The following is an 18,978-nucleotide window of genomic DNA, read 5'->3' on the forward strand; positions in this document are numbered from 1 at the left end:
TTGATCAATTGCAAATATTTCCATACAATTAGGTTCCTTTGTTGACTATGCAAGAATGTTGGAAACACGGCAATATTAATTTCCAAAATTGACATTTTTCCAGCAAGTCTACGTGCGTGCAATTTGTGCTCTAACTATAACTCCCTTTGTGTCTCGTCTGATGACAACTGTTCTGGGAGACTTCTACCCCTGATCTATGCCTGGTTTTTCTTGGTAGCATTGCATCTTTGAAGTTTGGTTTAATTTCCTTACAATTTATTTTATCTTTCATTAGATTTCTCTATATTGTAAGAAATATTTTTAAGTGGATCATATCCCATGTCATGTTTTTAAATAATATTAATTGGGTTATATATATTATAAAATTTATAAATGATAATTAAATGCTTGGATTCCATTGAGTACAGTATATACATAATGGATGAAAGTGAAAAAAATCAGGATCCCTATGCTAGCCATATTAAATATTACGTAAAATCATCAAAATATAAAAAATCTAAAGTTTGGTATTGACGGTTCAATCATAGTATGGATTAAATCCACTTACTTGAAAAACCCAATGATATATGAGCCCAGAAAAAGATGGTCCATGCACACAAAAACTCAAAAGAAATTAAATCTAGAAATATATATCAAATTTAATTTTTTAGGCTTAACTTTATGTTAGGCCCAATAACATAATAACATATGGGTTTAATAAAAAGTTAGACCCAACTTTCTTAGCGAAAAAATCAACTAACCTTTATTTATTAATTACTAAAGACACAACTCAATGTAGACAAAGTGAAATTCTATCCATGTCTAAACTTACATTAAAATATTATAAGTCTTTTTAATACTTATAACTTGATAAAATCAAATTTATTGAAATAATATAACTTGAAATTGTATTAGAATTCAAATCTTATATTTCAATGCCAGATAGGTATGATATTATTATATAGAGTTGATGATTGTGGTCTTATTATATAGAGTCCTAGGATTAAGTTATAACTAACTCAAATACAAAAGGAATTTATGCAAATTGTATAAAAGTGAATTACAATTACAGAGAAACAAAATAGTAACATTGTAATCTGCATCCAACAGCGTGCCCCTCTGAAAACAGATCACTTTTATCCTTCTTCTTTCGGTTTGTTTGGACTTGTGGTTTTTGAACTGCATCCAACAGCGTGCCCCTCTGAAAGCTGTTAGGAAGCTAAAGATTGCCATATCAGACAGCCATTGAAGTATCCTTTTTCTTTCTGCTTATTTGCTAACCTCTTTGTTCAGCATGTTACGGCCATGCTTTTGGCATTTGGCCTGGACTGAGTTCAGTCCAACAGTGTCAAAGTAATAGTATTTCACATAGGTTTTGTTGGAAGAATAATGGTTATAGTTAAGATCAAAACAGTAATGCAAAGTGAAAAAAATCTCAAGAACAAGAAGAAAATTGAGATAAAAATATATTTTTATTAAGTGTTTTTTTCTAAACTCTCTTAGCTATTCTCTTTCTTTTTGTCTATACCTAGAAATGCTGAGTTACAAGGTTATAGCAGATTTTTCTAGATAACCCTTGTGCCATATACCCTGCCCTCTCCTCAGCATACCATTCTTGTGAATCCAACCCACTGTTAGAGCCTTCAATTCTAGATGTGAATCTTCAGTTCATGGCAGTCCCGAGACTGAAACACCCTGCCCCAGTGGTGTTTGTCCATTGTTGAACCTCTTGTCGACACAACCATAGCCATAAGACCTCCTGTACTGGTCTTCAACCCAAGTAAATACAGTTGGGAAGACTGACTGGCCCAGTTGGACACATATTAAGAAGTCCAACCAAAAAAGGGACTGAGATTGCAGAACCTATCGCTTGAATAGCAGAATTGAACTATCTGGATAAGCAAAAATGACCAACATAGCTCAAATTCATTGAATAGAGCGCGGATGGAAGCTGTCAATCAACAAGAGAAGTTGCAAGAAATTTGAAAAACCTAACATGACAGAATAAGCAGAACATGATATCATATGAGGGGAGAAAGCAGGAAAAAAGAATGACATCATAAGAGGAAAAACAGCTGAATTTCTAAACAGAAAACACAGCGAAAATCCAAGGGACATGGGAACGGGTCAATACTAGACACCACATGAACAGAAGTTTCGATCTAATATAAACTGAATAGTGATTCCAAAATTCTATTTTCTCATCCGGGTAAGTTTGGACGCCAACATAATAGTGGCTCTGATTTTCCATAAACTAAGAACTCATACAAGCATGTTAATACATCTCATTAGTTTGAGTTCACTTGATCTCAAATTCTGTATCTTTCCCCTTCAGCATGCCCGAAACCGTAGAAGGCATGATCCACATTTCCCAGCCGCACAATTGCTTCATCGACAGTCAGAGGTGGCATGTCAAAGTACTTTGTGTGAACAGCCTGAAAATGGTGTAGATAATGAGTCTATGGCAGACAAGAATAATATGTCCAGGTGGGCAATGGTTTACCTAGCCAAAAGCATGCATCAAACTTAAAGGTAATAGAAAATATCTTTTACATTGACACCCAGATGTAAAGAAGAATTTTGAGCGCCAAGCCATGATTTGGAAAGATGAAGATGGTAATACATTTTCCTTGTGCAGCAGTCCATAAGTATCTAGCTAAGAGAATCGACATGGTATTCACAATAGTTCACAAGTTATAATGCTAAAAAATTATATGCAAATTACATATGCCGTAGTAATCACGAAATGGTGCGATGGGGAAAGCCCTTGTTGGGAGTAGAACTATTCATGACAAGTCTATATCAATTAACTCACAAGAATACATAAGACTTTACATTTGATGATATGAAGCTACGGATAATAACTAAATCCACATGAAACAATTAAGACAACATAAATAATAAACTGCAACAACAATTTGGTAAAACAAAAATGTTAAAGAGCTATACCTCATCAAGATGGTGGAGATAAAGAGTCTAAGGCAGACAGCAACAATATGTCCAGGTGGGCAATGGTTTAACTAGCCAAAAAGCATGCATCAAACTTAAATGTAATAGAAAATATCCTTTCTCTAGTTTCATTCTACATTGACACCCAGATGTAGAGAAGAACTTTGAGTGCCAAGCCGTGATTTGGAAAGATGAAGACGGTAATGCGGTTTCCTTTTGCAACAGTCCATAAATATCGATCTAGCTAAGAGAACCGATAAGGTATTCGCTACAGTTCACAAGTTATGATGCTAAATCATCTGCAAATTACATGTGCCGTAGTAATCGCCAAATGGTGCTATGGGGAAAGCCCTTGTTGGGAGGAGAACTATTCACTACAGGTCTATATTAATGAACTCACAGGAATACATAAGACTCACATTCGATGATATGAAGCTATGGATAGTAACTAAATGCATATAAAACAACTAAGACAACATAAATAATAAACCGCGAACAAAAATGTTAAAGAGCCCTACCTCATCAAGATTGTCGTCATCTTTTCGCTGTGAAACTGTATCTGCATCATTCTCCACCACTTGTGACATTGGCTCCCTAACCTTCAACTTATTAAATCCTTTCATGTGTCTACCATGATCGGACTCCTTGTCCTTAATCTTCCTCAACTTGTTGAATAGTTGACGACACCAAATCAATACTTGCTTAGATTTCTCAGCATCTTCCTCTGCCCTCACCACCCCATGACTTTTAGTAAACAAAGTAACCCAAAATCACAAAAAATCTAAAATTGAATTCATAATTTGAAGGGTACCTTTCTAATCCTTGGGCCTTTCCCCATTTCTCCACCTCTAAAACACAACCTTACATCAACATCAACTGCCCGTACAAGATGACAATGTTTCTGAATTGCCTGGCCTACTTTGATCTTAGTGGAATTCACCAAAGAAGAAGCTAGTGAAGTATCAGGAGTTGTTGATGATAATGGCTTGTTTGAAACGAACCTAAGAGAGAAGCCGTTGGCAAATTTTCTTATGAGGGTTGTTTGGATTGCTGGAACATGAAGGAAAATAAGGGGGTTTTAAAGAGGTTTCTATTAACAATACAAATGGACAAGGACACGTCAGCTAATTGATTCAGTTGGGCCCCACTTTATGTGGGATGAACCCTTATCTGCCAAGTCCACATTCAATTTGTGGGAAACATAAGACATTAGCCACAAATCTATAAGATAATTATAAATTAGTTTAAGAACAAATAATTTCATCAATTATATCCAAAGTATTCCGGAGGTTTCTCAATTGGATCCTTCTATCCATTTTCTCTTAATTTTAATGTGAAGTTTTCCTTTAATAGACCAGTTTCATTGCATAAATGATAAAACAGTAAAATTATATGGAAATAATTTTAAGAAAAATACCCAATTGAGAAATATATGGCATAGTTTGGATCTAATTGATAAAAATGCATTGTTCAAGGTCTTGATTGAGATGCATATATAGTTTAAGGTCCAGAATGAGGTTTACCCTTTAATTTACATGTAGAGTCTTTAAAGGTGGGGCCACCTTCTCATTGATGGCTCACCAACCATGATCTTACTTGAGCGACAACAATTATTACTATTAATTAATTATTAACTATTAATTAATTATTCTCATTGATGTATTTATTTGAGATATAATGGTTTTTATAAGATTATGTATCTATGTGGCTTAGCAGGATCAATCTTTACATTTCGATGCGAGAAAGGTATTAAATGTTTACTAATTTTTACTCGTACACAGTTATGAAATCCTAATATTTTTATAGGAAGTCATTAATATATATATATATTAAACTTAATTTTTTATTAATTTAATATTAAAAGATGAAATTAAAAACAAAATTCAACTAAAAAAATAACTCAACATAGATTTATCTATCAAACCTGAGTTGTGAAATCAAGATAATCCTATAAAAAGATATTAAAACAAATTATTAAATCCAATTCTAAATCAATCAAAATTTTAAGAATGATATTAAGAAAAACTAGTAAAAAATAACACAAATACTCATGACTTGGGTCAACTGATCAAACTCATGTCTTGGATTATAAGACCAATATAACCTTATATAACACAAACCAAAATAAATTATGAAGTCTAATTTTTAATTAATCCAATATTAAAAAAAATTCAATTAAAAAATAAAAAAAAAACTCGAGTCAACTAGTATAATCTACGATCTAGGTCAAAGACCTTGATAACCTTAAACAAAATATTTTTTTTTCTTATAAAGCTCAATTCTCAATTAACCCAATGCTAAATGATTAAATTGAAAAAATAAAATAAAAAATGATTTAGGTCAACTTGGGTTAATCTGTCAAATCTAAATCATATGAATAAGATAATTCCATAGAAATAAAAAAAGAAGAAAAAAATAAAGTTCAATTCTCAATCAACCAAATGTTGAAGGACGAAATTAAAAAATAAATATTCAATTAAAAAAAGATAAAAAAAAAACTCAATTCAACCTAGTTAATTCATAAAACTCGTGATATAAGTTATGAAATTGTGATAATTCAATAGAAAACAAATCAAAAAAGAATTATGAAGTCCAATTCGCAATCAACCCAATATTAAAAAATAAAGTTGAGAAAATAATAATAATTAAAAATAACAAAAAAAATAACCTGAATCAACATGACTAACTCCTTAAACTCACGATCCGGGTCATAAAATTAAAATAATTTTATAAAAAGTAAATCAAAATAAATTATGAAGTTCAGTGCGTAATAAATCCAATATTAAAGGATGAAATTTAAAAAAAATTGCAAAGTTTGCACTTAAAATTAAAAAAGAAATTCTTAATATTGCTACAATAAAATACAAAGGTGTTTTAATATATGCTAAAATCCTATTGGTTCCACTTTTCTCTTAACTTTTCTAGCGCAATACATCTGCTGGGTTACCTTTGGCCTGGCTGCTTAACTATTCATTTCTACAGTGAAGTATTTTTATATATATATATATATAAAGGGTGGATGATATATTAATTATTTATTTTGAAAAAAAAAGAGAAGATATTGCATGTTGTTTGTCGCATAAAAATTAATAATGTTATCAGTGTAGCTCTCACCTGCAACCTTCAACTAAACCAATGTGCTGACCAATTCAACTACGAAACAAATATATTATTAATTGTTTAATTAATAATATATATCATTTTGTTTTTTTTTAATAATTTTGTTGTTGTTTTTTCCCCGGAAAGAATGTAACGAAATGGTGGGGATATTCCCAATCTATAATTTGTTAATATCACTCCTCATTTATTATAAGTCTTTTTAATACTCTATATTATCCTTTATCTCCTCAATTGGAGTTTTCTATTTTGATAAAATCAAATTTAATTATTGAAATAATATAACTTGAAATTGCTAGAAAACAAACTCTCCTTTTTTAATTCAAACCTTATATTTCAATGCCAGATAGGTATGATATTTTAATATAAGATCTGTAATGAATTTAAAAAATTAAATCGATAATAAAATCTCAAGATTTTAGAAATCATATTTAAAACATATAAAGTTAATATAAATATGTATGTTAAATAATAAAAATATAAAACCTTATCAATTTTCAATTTATTATTATTTAAAAAAAAGTAGAAATAGAGGATGTAATAAGGAATTAAAAAAATATTTGAAAAAAACAAATGCTTTAATTGAACTTCTAGCAAAGATAGTATTATTAGGCTTGTCTTTATTGGGCTTCTAGCAAAGATAGTATTATTCCTAATTTTTATTATAATTACATTACATTAAAAAAAAAAATGTGCTTCATTGTTTCTTCTCACTCACTCACATTTTTGATCCCTATAACTTATAAGTTTTACATAATTGGTCCCTATAATTTTCAATATTTATAAATTCTATTTTTATTTATGTTATTGGTCAGAAACATTTTATACATAATTAAATACTATAAAATAACACTTGGTATCACTTGAGGCACAACCTTTATAGAAATAATACTACAATATATAACTGTACTTATGATTACTTATAGTTCTATACTTACAAAATCTGAAAGGAAACAGCTTACAGAACGAACTTTGAAGATACTGACTGCATTGTTTATTTTCTTCTTGCACCATTTCTACTAGCATTCTTCTTTGTTCTGCTTGCATTAAGACTCCATTGATCTTCAACCATTTTCAGAAACCATGCAGGTCTTCTTGTTTTCAACACAACATATCCCATTATGACCCCAAACATAAACCCACATCCATACCCAATTGCCACAGCTTTCCATCCAAACCCATCTTCAAGCAATGTTGAATCATTGATGGTGGTAATGGTGGTGCCTCGCCATTGCTACATTCTTCTGGCATTGGAAATCCACACAAACCAGAGTTTCCTTCGAATGAGCGATGATCAAACGTGTTGAACTGCTTTCCTTTGTGTATGGGTCCTTCAAGCCGGTTATGTGAAAGGTCTAAGACTTGGAGAAATGTTAGATCTACCAACTGTATAGGAATCCTTCCAGTAAACAAATTTGAAGATAGATCTAATGATTCTAGATTGGTCAAAATTCCCAATGATGATTGGATATGACCAGTAAAGTAATTGTGAGAGAGGTTAAGTTGTTGGAGTCCTTTAAGCTTTCCGATCAATTTTGGAATCTCACCAGTGAAACTATTACTTGACAAATCAAGTACTCTGAGGATACTTTGAATTTTTACAAACTCAAATTCCAATCCTTTCCACGTCATTTCTACGGAATAGGCATAAATATCGGCAAAACCATAGTAATTGTTTGATGTCATGTAAATCATATTTTGATGCGAGGTCATCATTGCTTCAAGACTATTGAAAAACCCTGTTGGTAATGGTCCACTCAAATTATTGCTGGAGATGTAAAAAATCTGTAATTTAGAGAATGAATTATAAGTAGTCGGATCCTTCACAAAACCCTGGAGTTTATTGGATTTTAGAACAAGAACCTGCAACTTTGGAAGCCTTTCTAGGAAATGGGGGAATGTATCCTTAATCTTATTGTTGCCAAGATCAAGAACTTCCAACATTGTGCAATTGATGATAGATGATGGTATTTCCCCTTCCAATTCGTTGTCATTGAGGCTGAGATATCCCAAGCTATTCCCCTCTGAGAATGCTAAAGAGATAGTGCCTTGAAGATTGTTCATGCCTAGATGCAAAATTGAGAGAGTGTTGCTGAAGTTGCTCAAACATTGTGGAATAGAACCACTCAGACTGTTGTTGGACAGGTCAAGGATTTCAAGGTATTTCAGCTTGCATATAGAATAAGAAATCTCACCTGTCAGTTTATTGTTGGACGCAAGAATAAGGACTTCCAAATACTCTTGTTTGAAAATTGAGCTTGGGACTGGACCATGGAAGTGATTATTGCTCAGATCAAGGTATTCCAACGAATTATGTTGGAATTCACTTATATGGCCTATGAAATGATTGTTATGAAGGTCCAAATAACCTAAAGAAGGAAGAGCAAACAAAAAGGATGGTATTGTCCCATTGAATAAGTTACTAAATAAATATAGACTCTCTAGATTTGAAAGGTTTTCAAATGATGATGGGATTTCACTGCTCAAATTATTATGTGTGAGATTACCAAGCAGAGCTACATTTGTCCTTCGAATGTCACAATTGCGAAGCCACATATATTCTAACGACTTGAGCTTACTGATGAAGTCATTTTCTAAATGTACTGAAATTCTTGTATCAGAAAGGACCAGCTGCCAGAGGACATTACTCACATTGGAGGAAGGAAAAGAGCCAGTGAGGCCTTCGTTGTCTGCCAAAATGAGGGAGTCTAGGTTTGGTAGAAGAAAGATGTTACGTGGGAACTCCCCTTGCAATCCACAACCCACAAGTGAAAGCAATGTCAAGGAAGAGGACAAATTTGTCAAGGAATTAGGTGCAACCAAAGACATATCTATATAATCCAAATAGAGTACTCTTAGCTTGGTTAGGTTTTGAACAATATTGTCAAAAGAGATTGTTTCTAGACTTAGATGTTTGTTTGAGATATCAAGTGAAACCAATTTGGAGAGATGAGAGATTTCCGATGGAACTTGGCCTGCAAAATTTGAATGAGTTAGGTTAACTGCAAAATTTGAATGAGTTAGGTTAAGATGCATCAAATTGGAAAACTGGCCAAATTGAGAAGAGATATTGGAGAAGTTGAAATCGTTGTAAGAGAGGACGAGCTTTTGAAGACGATGAAGAGAGAAGAGAGAATTATTGGAATGCAGGGTTCCGTGAAGCATGCTGAAAGAGAGGTCTGTTGGAAATTAAGCTGGTTACTGGAATCAATCCAAACCTCAGAAGATATTCCTGCAGGTTATGACGAGAAGAATGGAGAAATGAAGAACTTTTCTGTTACAGGAAAATTCCTACAGTTGCCTAAATTATGCCTTTTCTGTTGTAACCGATTCTTGCCTAGGTGCAAGAATCGTAGCCTCCAATGATAATGAACGGTAGGAGATGAGTACTGTATCCTAAAGTTTAGGAACTGTGTTTTGACAGTATGTGTCATGTATATGAGCAGGTTTTAGGCTCAGTTTTTAATACAACAAGAAATACAATCTTCTCATTCTCTCTGACTTCTTTATTCTCAAAAAACAAAAGGGAATGTTTCCTGCATAAGAAAAGAAAAATCAACTTGGTATCAGAGCTCTAGTACTGATTCAAGAGAGGGGCGTGAGCTGTGAGAGAGTTGTTTTTCAGAAAAATTTCACTTAGAAAATGGTGGGATCAGGTTCTATAGGAGGAGATTTACGAACTCCACAGTTAATGACACAAACTATGATTTTTGGGCTGTAAAGATGAAGACTATCCTCATAGCATATGATCTATGGGATGTAGTAGAGGCCGGTGTACAATCTCAGCAAACTCTTGAGGTGGCACAAGGCTCTGGAGACGAACGAAGTGAAGCTGAGCAAATTTTAGGGGAAGCACCCACTACCTCCAGAGAAAACAAAATAAAAAATGCCAAGGTGCCAAGTCTCATTCAAGGAGCATTAACCGATGAGCTCTTCCCTCACATCAGAAATGAAAAGACTGCAAAAGGAGCTTGGAATGTCTTGAGGAGAGAGTTTAGAGGAGATAAAAAGGTAATAGCAGTAAAACTTCAAGCAATTAGAGCAGATTTTGAATATATGATAATGATAGATAATGAAAGCTTAGATAGCTATTTGGCTAAGTTTTTTGGAACTGTGAATAATATGAAATCTCTTGGTGAGGATGTGACTGAAAGAAGAATTGTGCAAAAACTTTTGATGAGTCTAAGTAAAAGATATAAGTCCATTGTGTTTATTATTGAAGAAACTTGAGATCTTGATGTTTTTATAGTAGAAGAGGTCATAGCGTCTGTCAAAGTCTATGATAAGAGGGAGGACATGCATGATGAAAGAGATAAAGTCACAGGAATTGAGAAAGCTTTTAGTAGCCTCAAGGTTGGATACATGTCTATGGTACTCATAAGGGCTCACAGGGAAGACCAAATCAAAAGTGACAAGGACAAGACAGGAGGGGATCAAATTGGCCTCAAAGTAGAAACCAAAACAACTATAATAGCCCAAGCTGGAATAATAGTGCTGGAGGAAGCGGTCAAGGAAGTGTGAAGCCACATTGTTAAGTTTGTCAGAAGTACCATTTTGGTGTATGCAGACACAAAGAAAAACCAAGATGTGGAAAATGCAATCGGTTTGGTCATATTGCAAAGGATTGTGACAGTTATAGTCACAAACAACTAGCCAACTATGCAAAGGAAGAAGAAGTAGTCACATGAACTATGTTCTATGCTTATCACTCTGTAAGTTTGCAAGATAGAAGTGTATGGTTTGTGGATAGTGCTTGCAGCAACCACATGACATCTCAAGAATTTGGGCTAATAAACATTGACAGAACCGTGACTTGTAAAGTTAAAATAGGCTCCGGAGATCTTGTACAAGCAACTAGAAAAGGCACTTTGGTAGTAGAACAACATGGGAAAAGATATATAAATGAAGTGCTACTGGTTCCAGGTCTGGATGAGAATCTATTGAGTGTAGGCCAAATGATGGAGCATGGTTATTATATTCTATTTAGAGGTAACAAAGCAGTGATATTCGATGATGAAAGCCTCAACAATGTTATAGCAATAGTGGTCATGGGAGGAAATCAATGTTTTCCCTTTTCACTTGAATCTATGACACCTGCAGCAAGGAAAGCCTCAGTGATTGAAGACTCCTAGATCTGGCATAGAAGACTGGGACATTTGAATTTTGCTAGCATGAAAAAGATGCAATAGATGGAAATGGTGTGTGGACTACCTGTGTTAACAGAATTGAAGGATGTGTGTGAAGGCTGTGTCTCAGGAAAACATCACAAGGAGAAGTTTGATAAAGAGGAGGCGTGAAGAGTAAGCTATCCACTGGAACTAATGCACACAGGCCTGTGTGGACCAATGCAAAATGAATCAATTGGGGGGAATAGGTACTTTATCACATTCATTGATGATTTCTCAAGAATGTGTTGGGTATACTTTCTCAAAAATAAATATGATACTTTTAATGTGTTCAAGAACTTCAAAGCTCTTGTTGAATTGCAAAGTGGATATAGTTTGAAGAAGCTAAGAAGAGATAGAGGTGGTGAATATACCTCACATGAGTTTCAAGATTTCTATATAAGCATGGGAATGGAGAGGCAATTGACCATTGCCTACTCTCCTTAACAGAATGGAGTTGTTGAAAGAAGAAACACAACAATCTATGAGATGACGAGATCCATGATGACTGAGAAAGAAATACCAGTGACCTTTTGGGCAGAAGCTGTGAGTACAACTATGTATCTTCAAAATAGATGTTTAACAACAGCTGTGACAGGAAAAACACCATTTGAAGCATTCACGGGTAGAAAGCCAGGAGTCAAGCATCTAAAAGTTTTCAGTTGCATTTGTTACACTCATGTTCCATCATCCTTAAGGCAAAAATTTGATGACAAGGCTGGAAAGGGAGTCTTTGTGGGATATGAAAGCTGTGAAAAAGGGTATAAAGTGTATGATTTGAAATCTGAGAAAATTGTGCTTTCAAGAAGTGTGATTTTTAGTGAGGACAAGTCATGGAATTGGGAAAGAAATCAAACGAACACTTTGCCAATACCTCTCAACCTTGAAGGCGATGAAGTTGACGGTGATAACAATGAAGAACAAACTGATGCAACTTAGTTTGACAATGCTGGAAGTTCTCATCTTAACTCCACAGTTGGAGAGTTAATTGAGAATGTCACTGGTGGTAGCAGTCAAAATTCCACACCTATTTCCACTCCAAGCAAATTAGAAACCCTTGAAGATATATATGCAAGGTGTCACATGTGCATCATAGAACCAGAGAATTATCAAGAAGCAGCTGGAGATATAGCTTGGCAATAAGCTATGAATGCAGAGTTGGAAATGATAAAGAAGAATAATACTTGAGAATTGGTGGAGAGACCTATTGATAAACCAGTTATAGGTGTGAAATGGGTGTTTAAGACCAAGCTCAACTTGGATGGAACAATTCAAAAACATAAAGTCAGACTTGTAGCGAAAGGATATGCACAGAAACTTGGGATTGACTACAATGAAACGGATTGACTACAATGAAACCTTTGCACTAGTAGCAAGGTTAGACATAATTTGAACTCTTATTGCACTTGTGGCACAAAAGGGTTGGAAGTTGTTTCAGTTGGATGTTAAGTCAATATTTTTAAATGGTGTGCTTGATGAAGAAGTGTATGTTGAACAACCTAAAGGTTTTGAGGTGAAGAATGCAGGGCACAAGATCTACAAGTTAATTAAGAAAAGCTTTATATGAACTTAAGCAGGCTCCTAGAGCTTGGTACAATGAGATTGACAAATACATCTCCATGTGTAACTTCAAGAGAAGCACAAGTGAAGCTACTCTGTATACCAGGTGCGACTGTGAAAGAGATTTGATTATTATCTCAATCTATGTTGATGACATTGGTTATACTGACAGTAGTGACAGGATGCTTATTGAGTTCAAAAAGGAAATGATGCAGAGATATGAGATGTTAGATCTTGGACTTCTTCATCATTTTCTGGGTATGGGAATACTGCAAACTGATCAAGCAATATTTGTTCATCAAAGCAAGTATGCCAAATCCTTGCTGATAAAGTTTGGGCTTGAAGACTACAAACTAGTCTCAATTTCTGTGTCTACTGGTGAGAAATTAAAAAAGGTGGATGGAAGTGAGTTAGCTGATGAAGGACTTTACTGGAAAATAGCAGGAAGTCTACTATATTTAACTACAACTAGACCTGATCTAATATATGCTGCTAGTTTGTTGTCAAGGTTCATGAATTGCCCAACAAAAAGACATATGATAGTCGTAAGAAGGGTTCTAAGATATGTACAAGGAACCCTTAGCTATGACATTGTATATGTGAGAGATCAGTCAGCAACTCTTATTGGATTCTGTGATGCAGATTGGGCAGAAAGTGAAGATGATAGCAGGAGTATTTCTGGTTATGTATTTAGTTTTGGAAGTGGAGCATTTTCTTGGGCCTCTGTGAACATAGTGGCACTGTCAATAGCAGAAGCTGAGTATATCTCAACATCTGAAGCAACAAAACAGGCTATGTGGTTAAGATTTGTTCTTGATGATTTTGGTGAAATGCAAACTGAGGCAACACCCTTGTTCTGTGATAATATTTCAGCAATTTCGATGGCTAAAAATCCAGTTTTTTCATCAAAGAACAAGACACATAAATAGAAGGTATCACTTCATCAGGGAAGCTTTGCAAGAGGGACTGATCAACATGAAATTCTGCAGAAGTGAACAACTCATAGACATTTTTACTAAAGCATTGCTTATAGACAGATTCTAGCAATTAAGGCTCAAACTTGGAGTTAAGCCAGTAAGCAGCTTAGGAGAGGCTGTTGGAAATTAAGCTGGTTACTGGAATCAATCCAAACCTCAGAAGATATTCCTGCAGGTTATGACGAGAAGAATGGAGAAATGAAGAACTTTTCTGTTACAGGAAAATTCCTACAGTTGCCTAAATTATGCCTTTTCTGTTGTAACCGATTCTTGCCTAGGTGCAAGAATCGTAGCCTCCAATGATAATGAACGGTAGGAGATGAGTACTGTATCCTAAAGTTTAGGAACTGTGTTTTGACAGTATGTGTCATGTATATGAGCAGGTTTTAGACTCAGTTTTTAATACAACAAGAAATACAATCTTCTCATTCTCTCTGACTTCTTTATTCTCAAAAAACAAAAGGGAATGTTTCCTGCATAAGAAAAGAAAAATCAACAAGGTCCAGTTCAGTCACTTGCCCGGTTTTCATGTCACAAGTGATCCCATCCCACAAGCAGCAGTCTGTACCCTCTTTCCATGACTCTGTCTTGGGATATTGATCATATTGGTAATTTCTAGCAAACCAAAAAGGAGAACTCTGAATGGAAAAAAGATTGTTTGAATTGAAGCAGAGAAAGAGCTTGGTGATGAGTACACAAATGAATAGAAGAGAAAAAATCTGAGGAGAAGGATGATGAAATTGTTGTAAGAAAATACAAGAGAAACAAAATGGAACAAAGGAAATTGAGCGAGGGATAATGAGTAATTTTTCATGTTGGCTTTTCAGGATTCAAAGTAAATGTGGGATATTGAAGGAAGGAAATGTGGAAGTATAATTGGGAAAGATGAGAAATAAAGAAAGGCAACAAAAAGACAGTATACCAAAAGGAACAACACAGGTACTTCATACAGGCAATCTCTCTAAGGTTGCCTACGCTGTTGTTTTAAATCTCTTTCAGAGGGGAATACAGGTATTGTTGATGTTGTCTACTGGGCCAATAGGCACAGGTTGTCACTTGCTTCAATTTGACAGTAATTTGTTTAAATTGATTGTATAGGCAGGCAAATTTAATTTATGTTCATGTTTTAATTTCTAATTCTTAATTATTAAAATGATGTTTGTAGACATGATTTTGAGCACCTGAAATTAAAACAAGCACTCGTGTTCAAATATATGATTTTATTAAATATATGACCGGGTACAATCTCTATGTAATATATTCTTTCAAAAAGAACAGGACAATCCTCTGATTCTTCCCTTGGATTTGATGTTTGGTGATTTGATTTATTTGACAAATCAACCTAGGATTTGTGCTTTGCAAGAACACGAATTTAGGCGTGTATTGCGAAGCGAGATATGGTGATTTGATGCTTTGAAGAGTACCTTTGATTTGTCTTCAAAGTGTTGTTGAAGAACTCTTATGGGGTGTTTTAGCTTGATCCAACAGAGCTTAGCGAGATGTGGTGCTTTGATGCTTTGAAGAGTATCTTTGATATGTTTTCAAATTGTTGTTGAAGAACTCTTATGGGACGTTTAGGCTTGATCCAACAAAGTTTTGTTCTTTGTAGACTTCAAGCGTAAATGAAGGAGGTTTGAGAACTTTTGAGAGAGCTTTCTTGCTTGAAGAGAGAGCTCCCTTGCTTGAAGAACTTGTCTTGAAAGAAATTTGTATCTTAAAGAATCCTCATCTTTCTTTTCTCTAGGTTAAGGCACTCTATTTATAGAAATCTGTAGGGGCTCTCAGGTCTTTTTTCAATGCCACATGACATAATTTTATTGGTTGATATTTATTGATGAGATCTTGTATTTATGACAAGATATCTCGACGGGATCTTGCATTTATGACAAGATATCTTGAATATCTCATCTCAAGTGTCAATCTTTTATTGGCCAAGAAATATATGAAGGCTCATTTATTTTTCATGTCATATATTTCAATTTTATTTTATTCTTTTTTTCAAAAAAATAAAATAACACGTAGCGAAATTTGATTGGTAGAAAATTTATGTTTCTACCATGGTTTTTTTAGATAGCTGTTCCATATGAGGATGATTACAAGAAGCTCAAAAAATCCTTTGGCATCAGATCTGATCAGAATAATCTGACTCTTTCAAAGAGTTATTCAATAAAGGTATATCTATGCTTTCTTTTGCTTCCAAGGAATTAGAAATTAGTTTTTTTGTCAAAAACAATTACAACTCGAACTTAAATTTAAGTACCACACACACACACACACACACACACACATATATATATATACGTACATAGTGATTGACATTTCCAATTTCATAATATTTATTCCCTTCTCGCAATTTCCCCCAAAGAAATTGCGCAAGGACTGCTTCTATCACAGCATACCAGCAATGGCAGCCCCGGCATCTCTTGAAATTGTGGACTCTTGTGAGGTAATTAATTAGTCAAATATTGCTCAGCTTTAAAGTAATATTTGCTATATTTATGTTATCCACTACTATATATATATATATATTATCTGTACCCATCAATCAATATCATGCTATTTCACTATGCAATTGACAAATAATAAGTAATGGATTAATTATGATCATGGTTAATTTTATTTTCTTTTATGCATTCTCTCTACTATAATTAAAAATCAAAATATTGTCAATACAACTAGTTAGTTAGTCATGATATCGTGGGAATATATTCTTCTATATTATCAAACCTGACTTGTTTTAGGCTTCTAAAAAATTATTGCAAACAAAAAAATTATAATTAAAAAAATTAGAAGCAAACTTGAAAGATTAAAAAATCATAAGGGATGAAATTGAAAATTATTTTTAATATGATAGAATTATAGATTTAAGAATGATGGGATGAAATATAAAAAAATTATTAAGAGCTAACCCAATAAAATCAAACCGAAAAAAATAAGAAAAATAAGTAAAAAATAGAGAATTAAACAAAAAAATAAAAAAAAAGATGATAAAAAATAAGACAACATCAATTTTTTTTTTTTTACAAAAAGAGTAAATCTTTTAATCCTAGTCTAATATCTAAAAGTCACATCCCATTAAATTCATCGACAAATGAAACTTCCCAGGAAAACGAAGTTCTTAATTGTTAAATTAATGAAATTGAAAATGATTTCCACTCCCTTCAAATTACTTGTAATTAACACCACTTCAAAAGTTTGGACAACTCACTTCATCAATGGATAATGCATCCATATCAGCGCATTGGTTTTATTTCATTAGATTCCAAGAAGCAGCCATTCTCCGTAAACTGATGAGGCCAACCTCTGGACTTGGAGGGAATGCTCTTAAAAAAACTGGGAAAGCTATTTGACTTGTGCTTATCGGCTGGGAATGAAGAAAGGAAAGTTCAGGCCAGGGAGTCGGGAACTGAACTACCTTTCATTGTGGGAGATAAGTTTCCTGTTCTCCTTGAATGGATGCGAAGATTAATCAAAAGAGATGGTGGAATCACGATTATAACCGCTTGAGCGAACCACACACATCGTTAGAAGGCGGTGGAGCATCTGATGCGTTCAAGGCATGTGTTAGCTGCTTTTTTGTTTTATATTTTTTATGCCAAAACTGAAGATGTACTTTGGACTAAACAATATTATCAAACAAACCATAATGAAATTACAACTAAGCTCCTAAAGCCAAGGTTAAAAAATTCAAAATTTAATTATTCTATAAAATATAAAAATACAAAAACACTGCAGAAAGCATTGAATTATTTTATTCAAGGGTTACATTAGTAATTTTTGTGTGTATTAAAAAATACAATTATCAAAATAACCTTACACAATTCTCAAAAGACATTTATGTCATGGTAAAAAGACTATTTTACCCTCAAAGCAAAGATAAAATGACCGAGGGATGAAATAATAATTATGAATAGTAATTTATATCAAGGGCCGTGAGATTAAGATTGCGATGAGGGATCCTCATGGTCTAGTGGGTTACTGTAGGGAATAGTTTCTAGGGTGTTTTAGTTTCCAGTTCTGTTGGGATAAATGAAGTTGTTTTGTGCCGGTAAAAACTAAGTTCATTTCTGATTGAGTTGTATATTGAGCTTTTGTACTGAAGCGCTGGAGTTTAGGCCTCTGGGTTGATGTTATAGCATGCTTGAATTGTCATTTATTTACTAGAAGTTTGAAATTTTTTTGTGATAATGGGATGAGGACCATGAGGTTAAGACTGCAATGAGGGATGTGTGTGGTTTGGTGTGTTGGTGAAGATAGGTGCTTCGATCAGTTTTAGGGATGCTGGGGAGTGATTGCTCATGCTGAATGGGATATGATTAAATTTCAAGTTTTGTTGGATGGAAGGAGTTGCTTTGGGTTGGTGTTATAGCACTGTTGTCATTATTTATACAACCATAGACAGTTATAATATTTCCTGGTGTCTTCAAACGTGCCATTTGTTTTCTAGGCTACCATGCAACAAATACTCATTGTTTCTAATGTCAACTGAATACATGAAAATATACATGATATGGAGTCTCTGCTATGTGAACTCCGATGGCTGCTATGTTCAGTAATAGCGTCCTGTGTGACTGACTGGGAGAGGTTCATAGTTGGAAGAAATTTAATTTGAAGGCTTGGCCTTGAACCAATATGATTGCTATAACTGGAAAACATAGATATTAGTTCTTTCTATACCTGATGAAATTTGGATTGAAAACCAACTTTTCAATTATGAAGCCTCCTGATTGCAATTGCTGTGTGGAAGATTTGAACTGCTTTGTAACAATCAAGCCTATCCTCTAAATACTATCCAATATGGTCATGTTCTCATATTGAAAATGTAATTGATTGGGACAGAGGCTTTAGAATTTATGGTTTATCAATATGCTGCAATTGTGTATTTTTATTTTTGAATCAATCGGAGGATTGGAATCTATCAAGTAAGCTTTGTATGAACTAGCGGTTCTTCCTTTCTTTTGATAGTAATCGAGTATATTATAAATAAGGCGACCCCATTAAGAAGATGAGGGCTGCAATAAGAAAGATTACAGGGGGATATTAAAACATAAAGAGAGCGAGGAATTTACAACCCCGACTAGTTAGTCCAGTTCATGATACATTCAGGATTTCTATAAAGATAGGAGCCTGTGTAACTGAAATTTTTAACACAGGACTTCAACCAAAAGGCCAACCGATGAAAGGTGAGGTCAAAAATCACATCCCAGTCTGGAGTTTTGGAGTCGAAGATC

The 18,978-nt window shown here is 34.0% G+C and overlaps 2 protein-coding genes and 1 pseudogene across 3 annotated transcripts; 1 reads left to right on the top strand and 2 right to left on the bottom strand.

Annotated features, from left to right (window-relative positions):
* Positions 1-1,432: 1,432 nt before the first annotated feature.
* Positions 1,433-3,984, bottom strand: LOC18110838 (ribosome-binding factor PSRP1, chloroplastic). Of its 2 annotated transcripts, XR_002977052.2 has the most exons (3): positions 3,740-3,984; positions 3,447-3,652; positions 1,433-2,414 (listed from the first exon to the last, which is right to left on the bottom strand). XR_002977052.2 is itself a non-coding variant. In XM_024582395.2 (2 exons), the coding sequence occupies exons 1-2, from the start codon at positions 3,549-3,551 to the stop codon at positions 2,289-2,291; spliced, it is 231 nt and encodes a 76-aa protein (XP_024438163.1). In that variant the 5' UTR covers positions 3,552-3,984; the 3' UTR covers positions 1,433-2,288. The 2 variants fall into 2 exon arrangements, 1 of the variants encoding a protein (XP_024438163.1); XM_024582395.2 differs by having other exon boundaries at positions 3,447-3,984.
* Positions 3,985-7,164: 3,180 nt separating this feature from the next.
* On the bottom strand, positions 7,165-8,874 carry LOC112323646 (receptor-like protein Cf-9 homolog). The gene is made up of 2 exons (XM_024582740.1): positions 8,553-8,874; positions 7,165-8,414 (listed from the first exon to the last, which is right to left on the bottom strand). The coding sequence occupies exons 1-2, from the start codon at positions 8,872-8,874 to the stop codon at positions 7,165-7,167; spliced, it is 1,572 nt and encodes a 523-aa protein (XP_024438508.1).
* Positions 8,875-18,613: 9,739 nt separating this feature from the next.
* LOC112323647 (uncharacterized) overlaps positions 18,614-18,978 on the top strand; it is an 87,956-nt pseudogene continuing 87,591 nt past the window's right edge.

The sequence above is a fragment of the Populus trichocarpa genome, chromosome 12 (genome assembly GCF_000002775.5).
Source record: "Populus trichocarpa isolate Nisqually-1 chromosome 12, P.trichocarpa_v4.1, whole genome shotgun sequence".
Lineage (NCBI taxonomy): Eukaryota > Viridiplantae > Streptophyta > Magnoliopsida > Malpighiales > Salicaceae > Populus > Populus trichocarpa.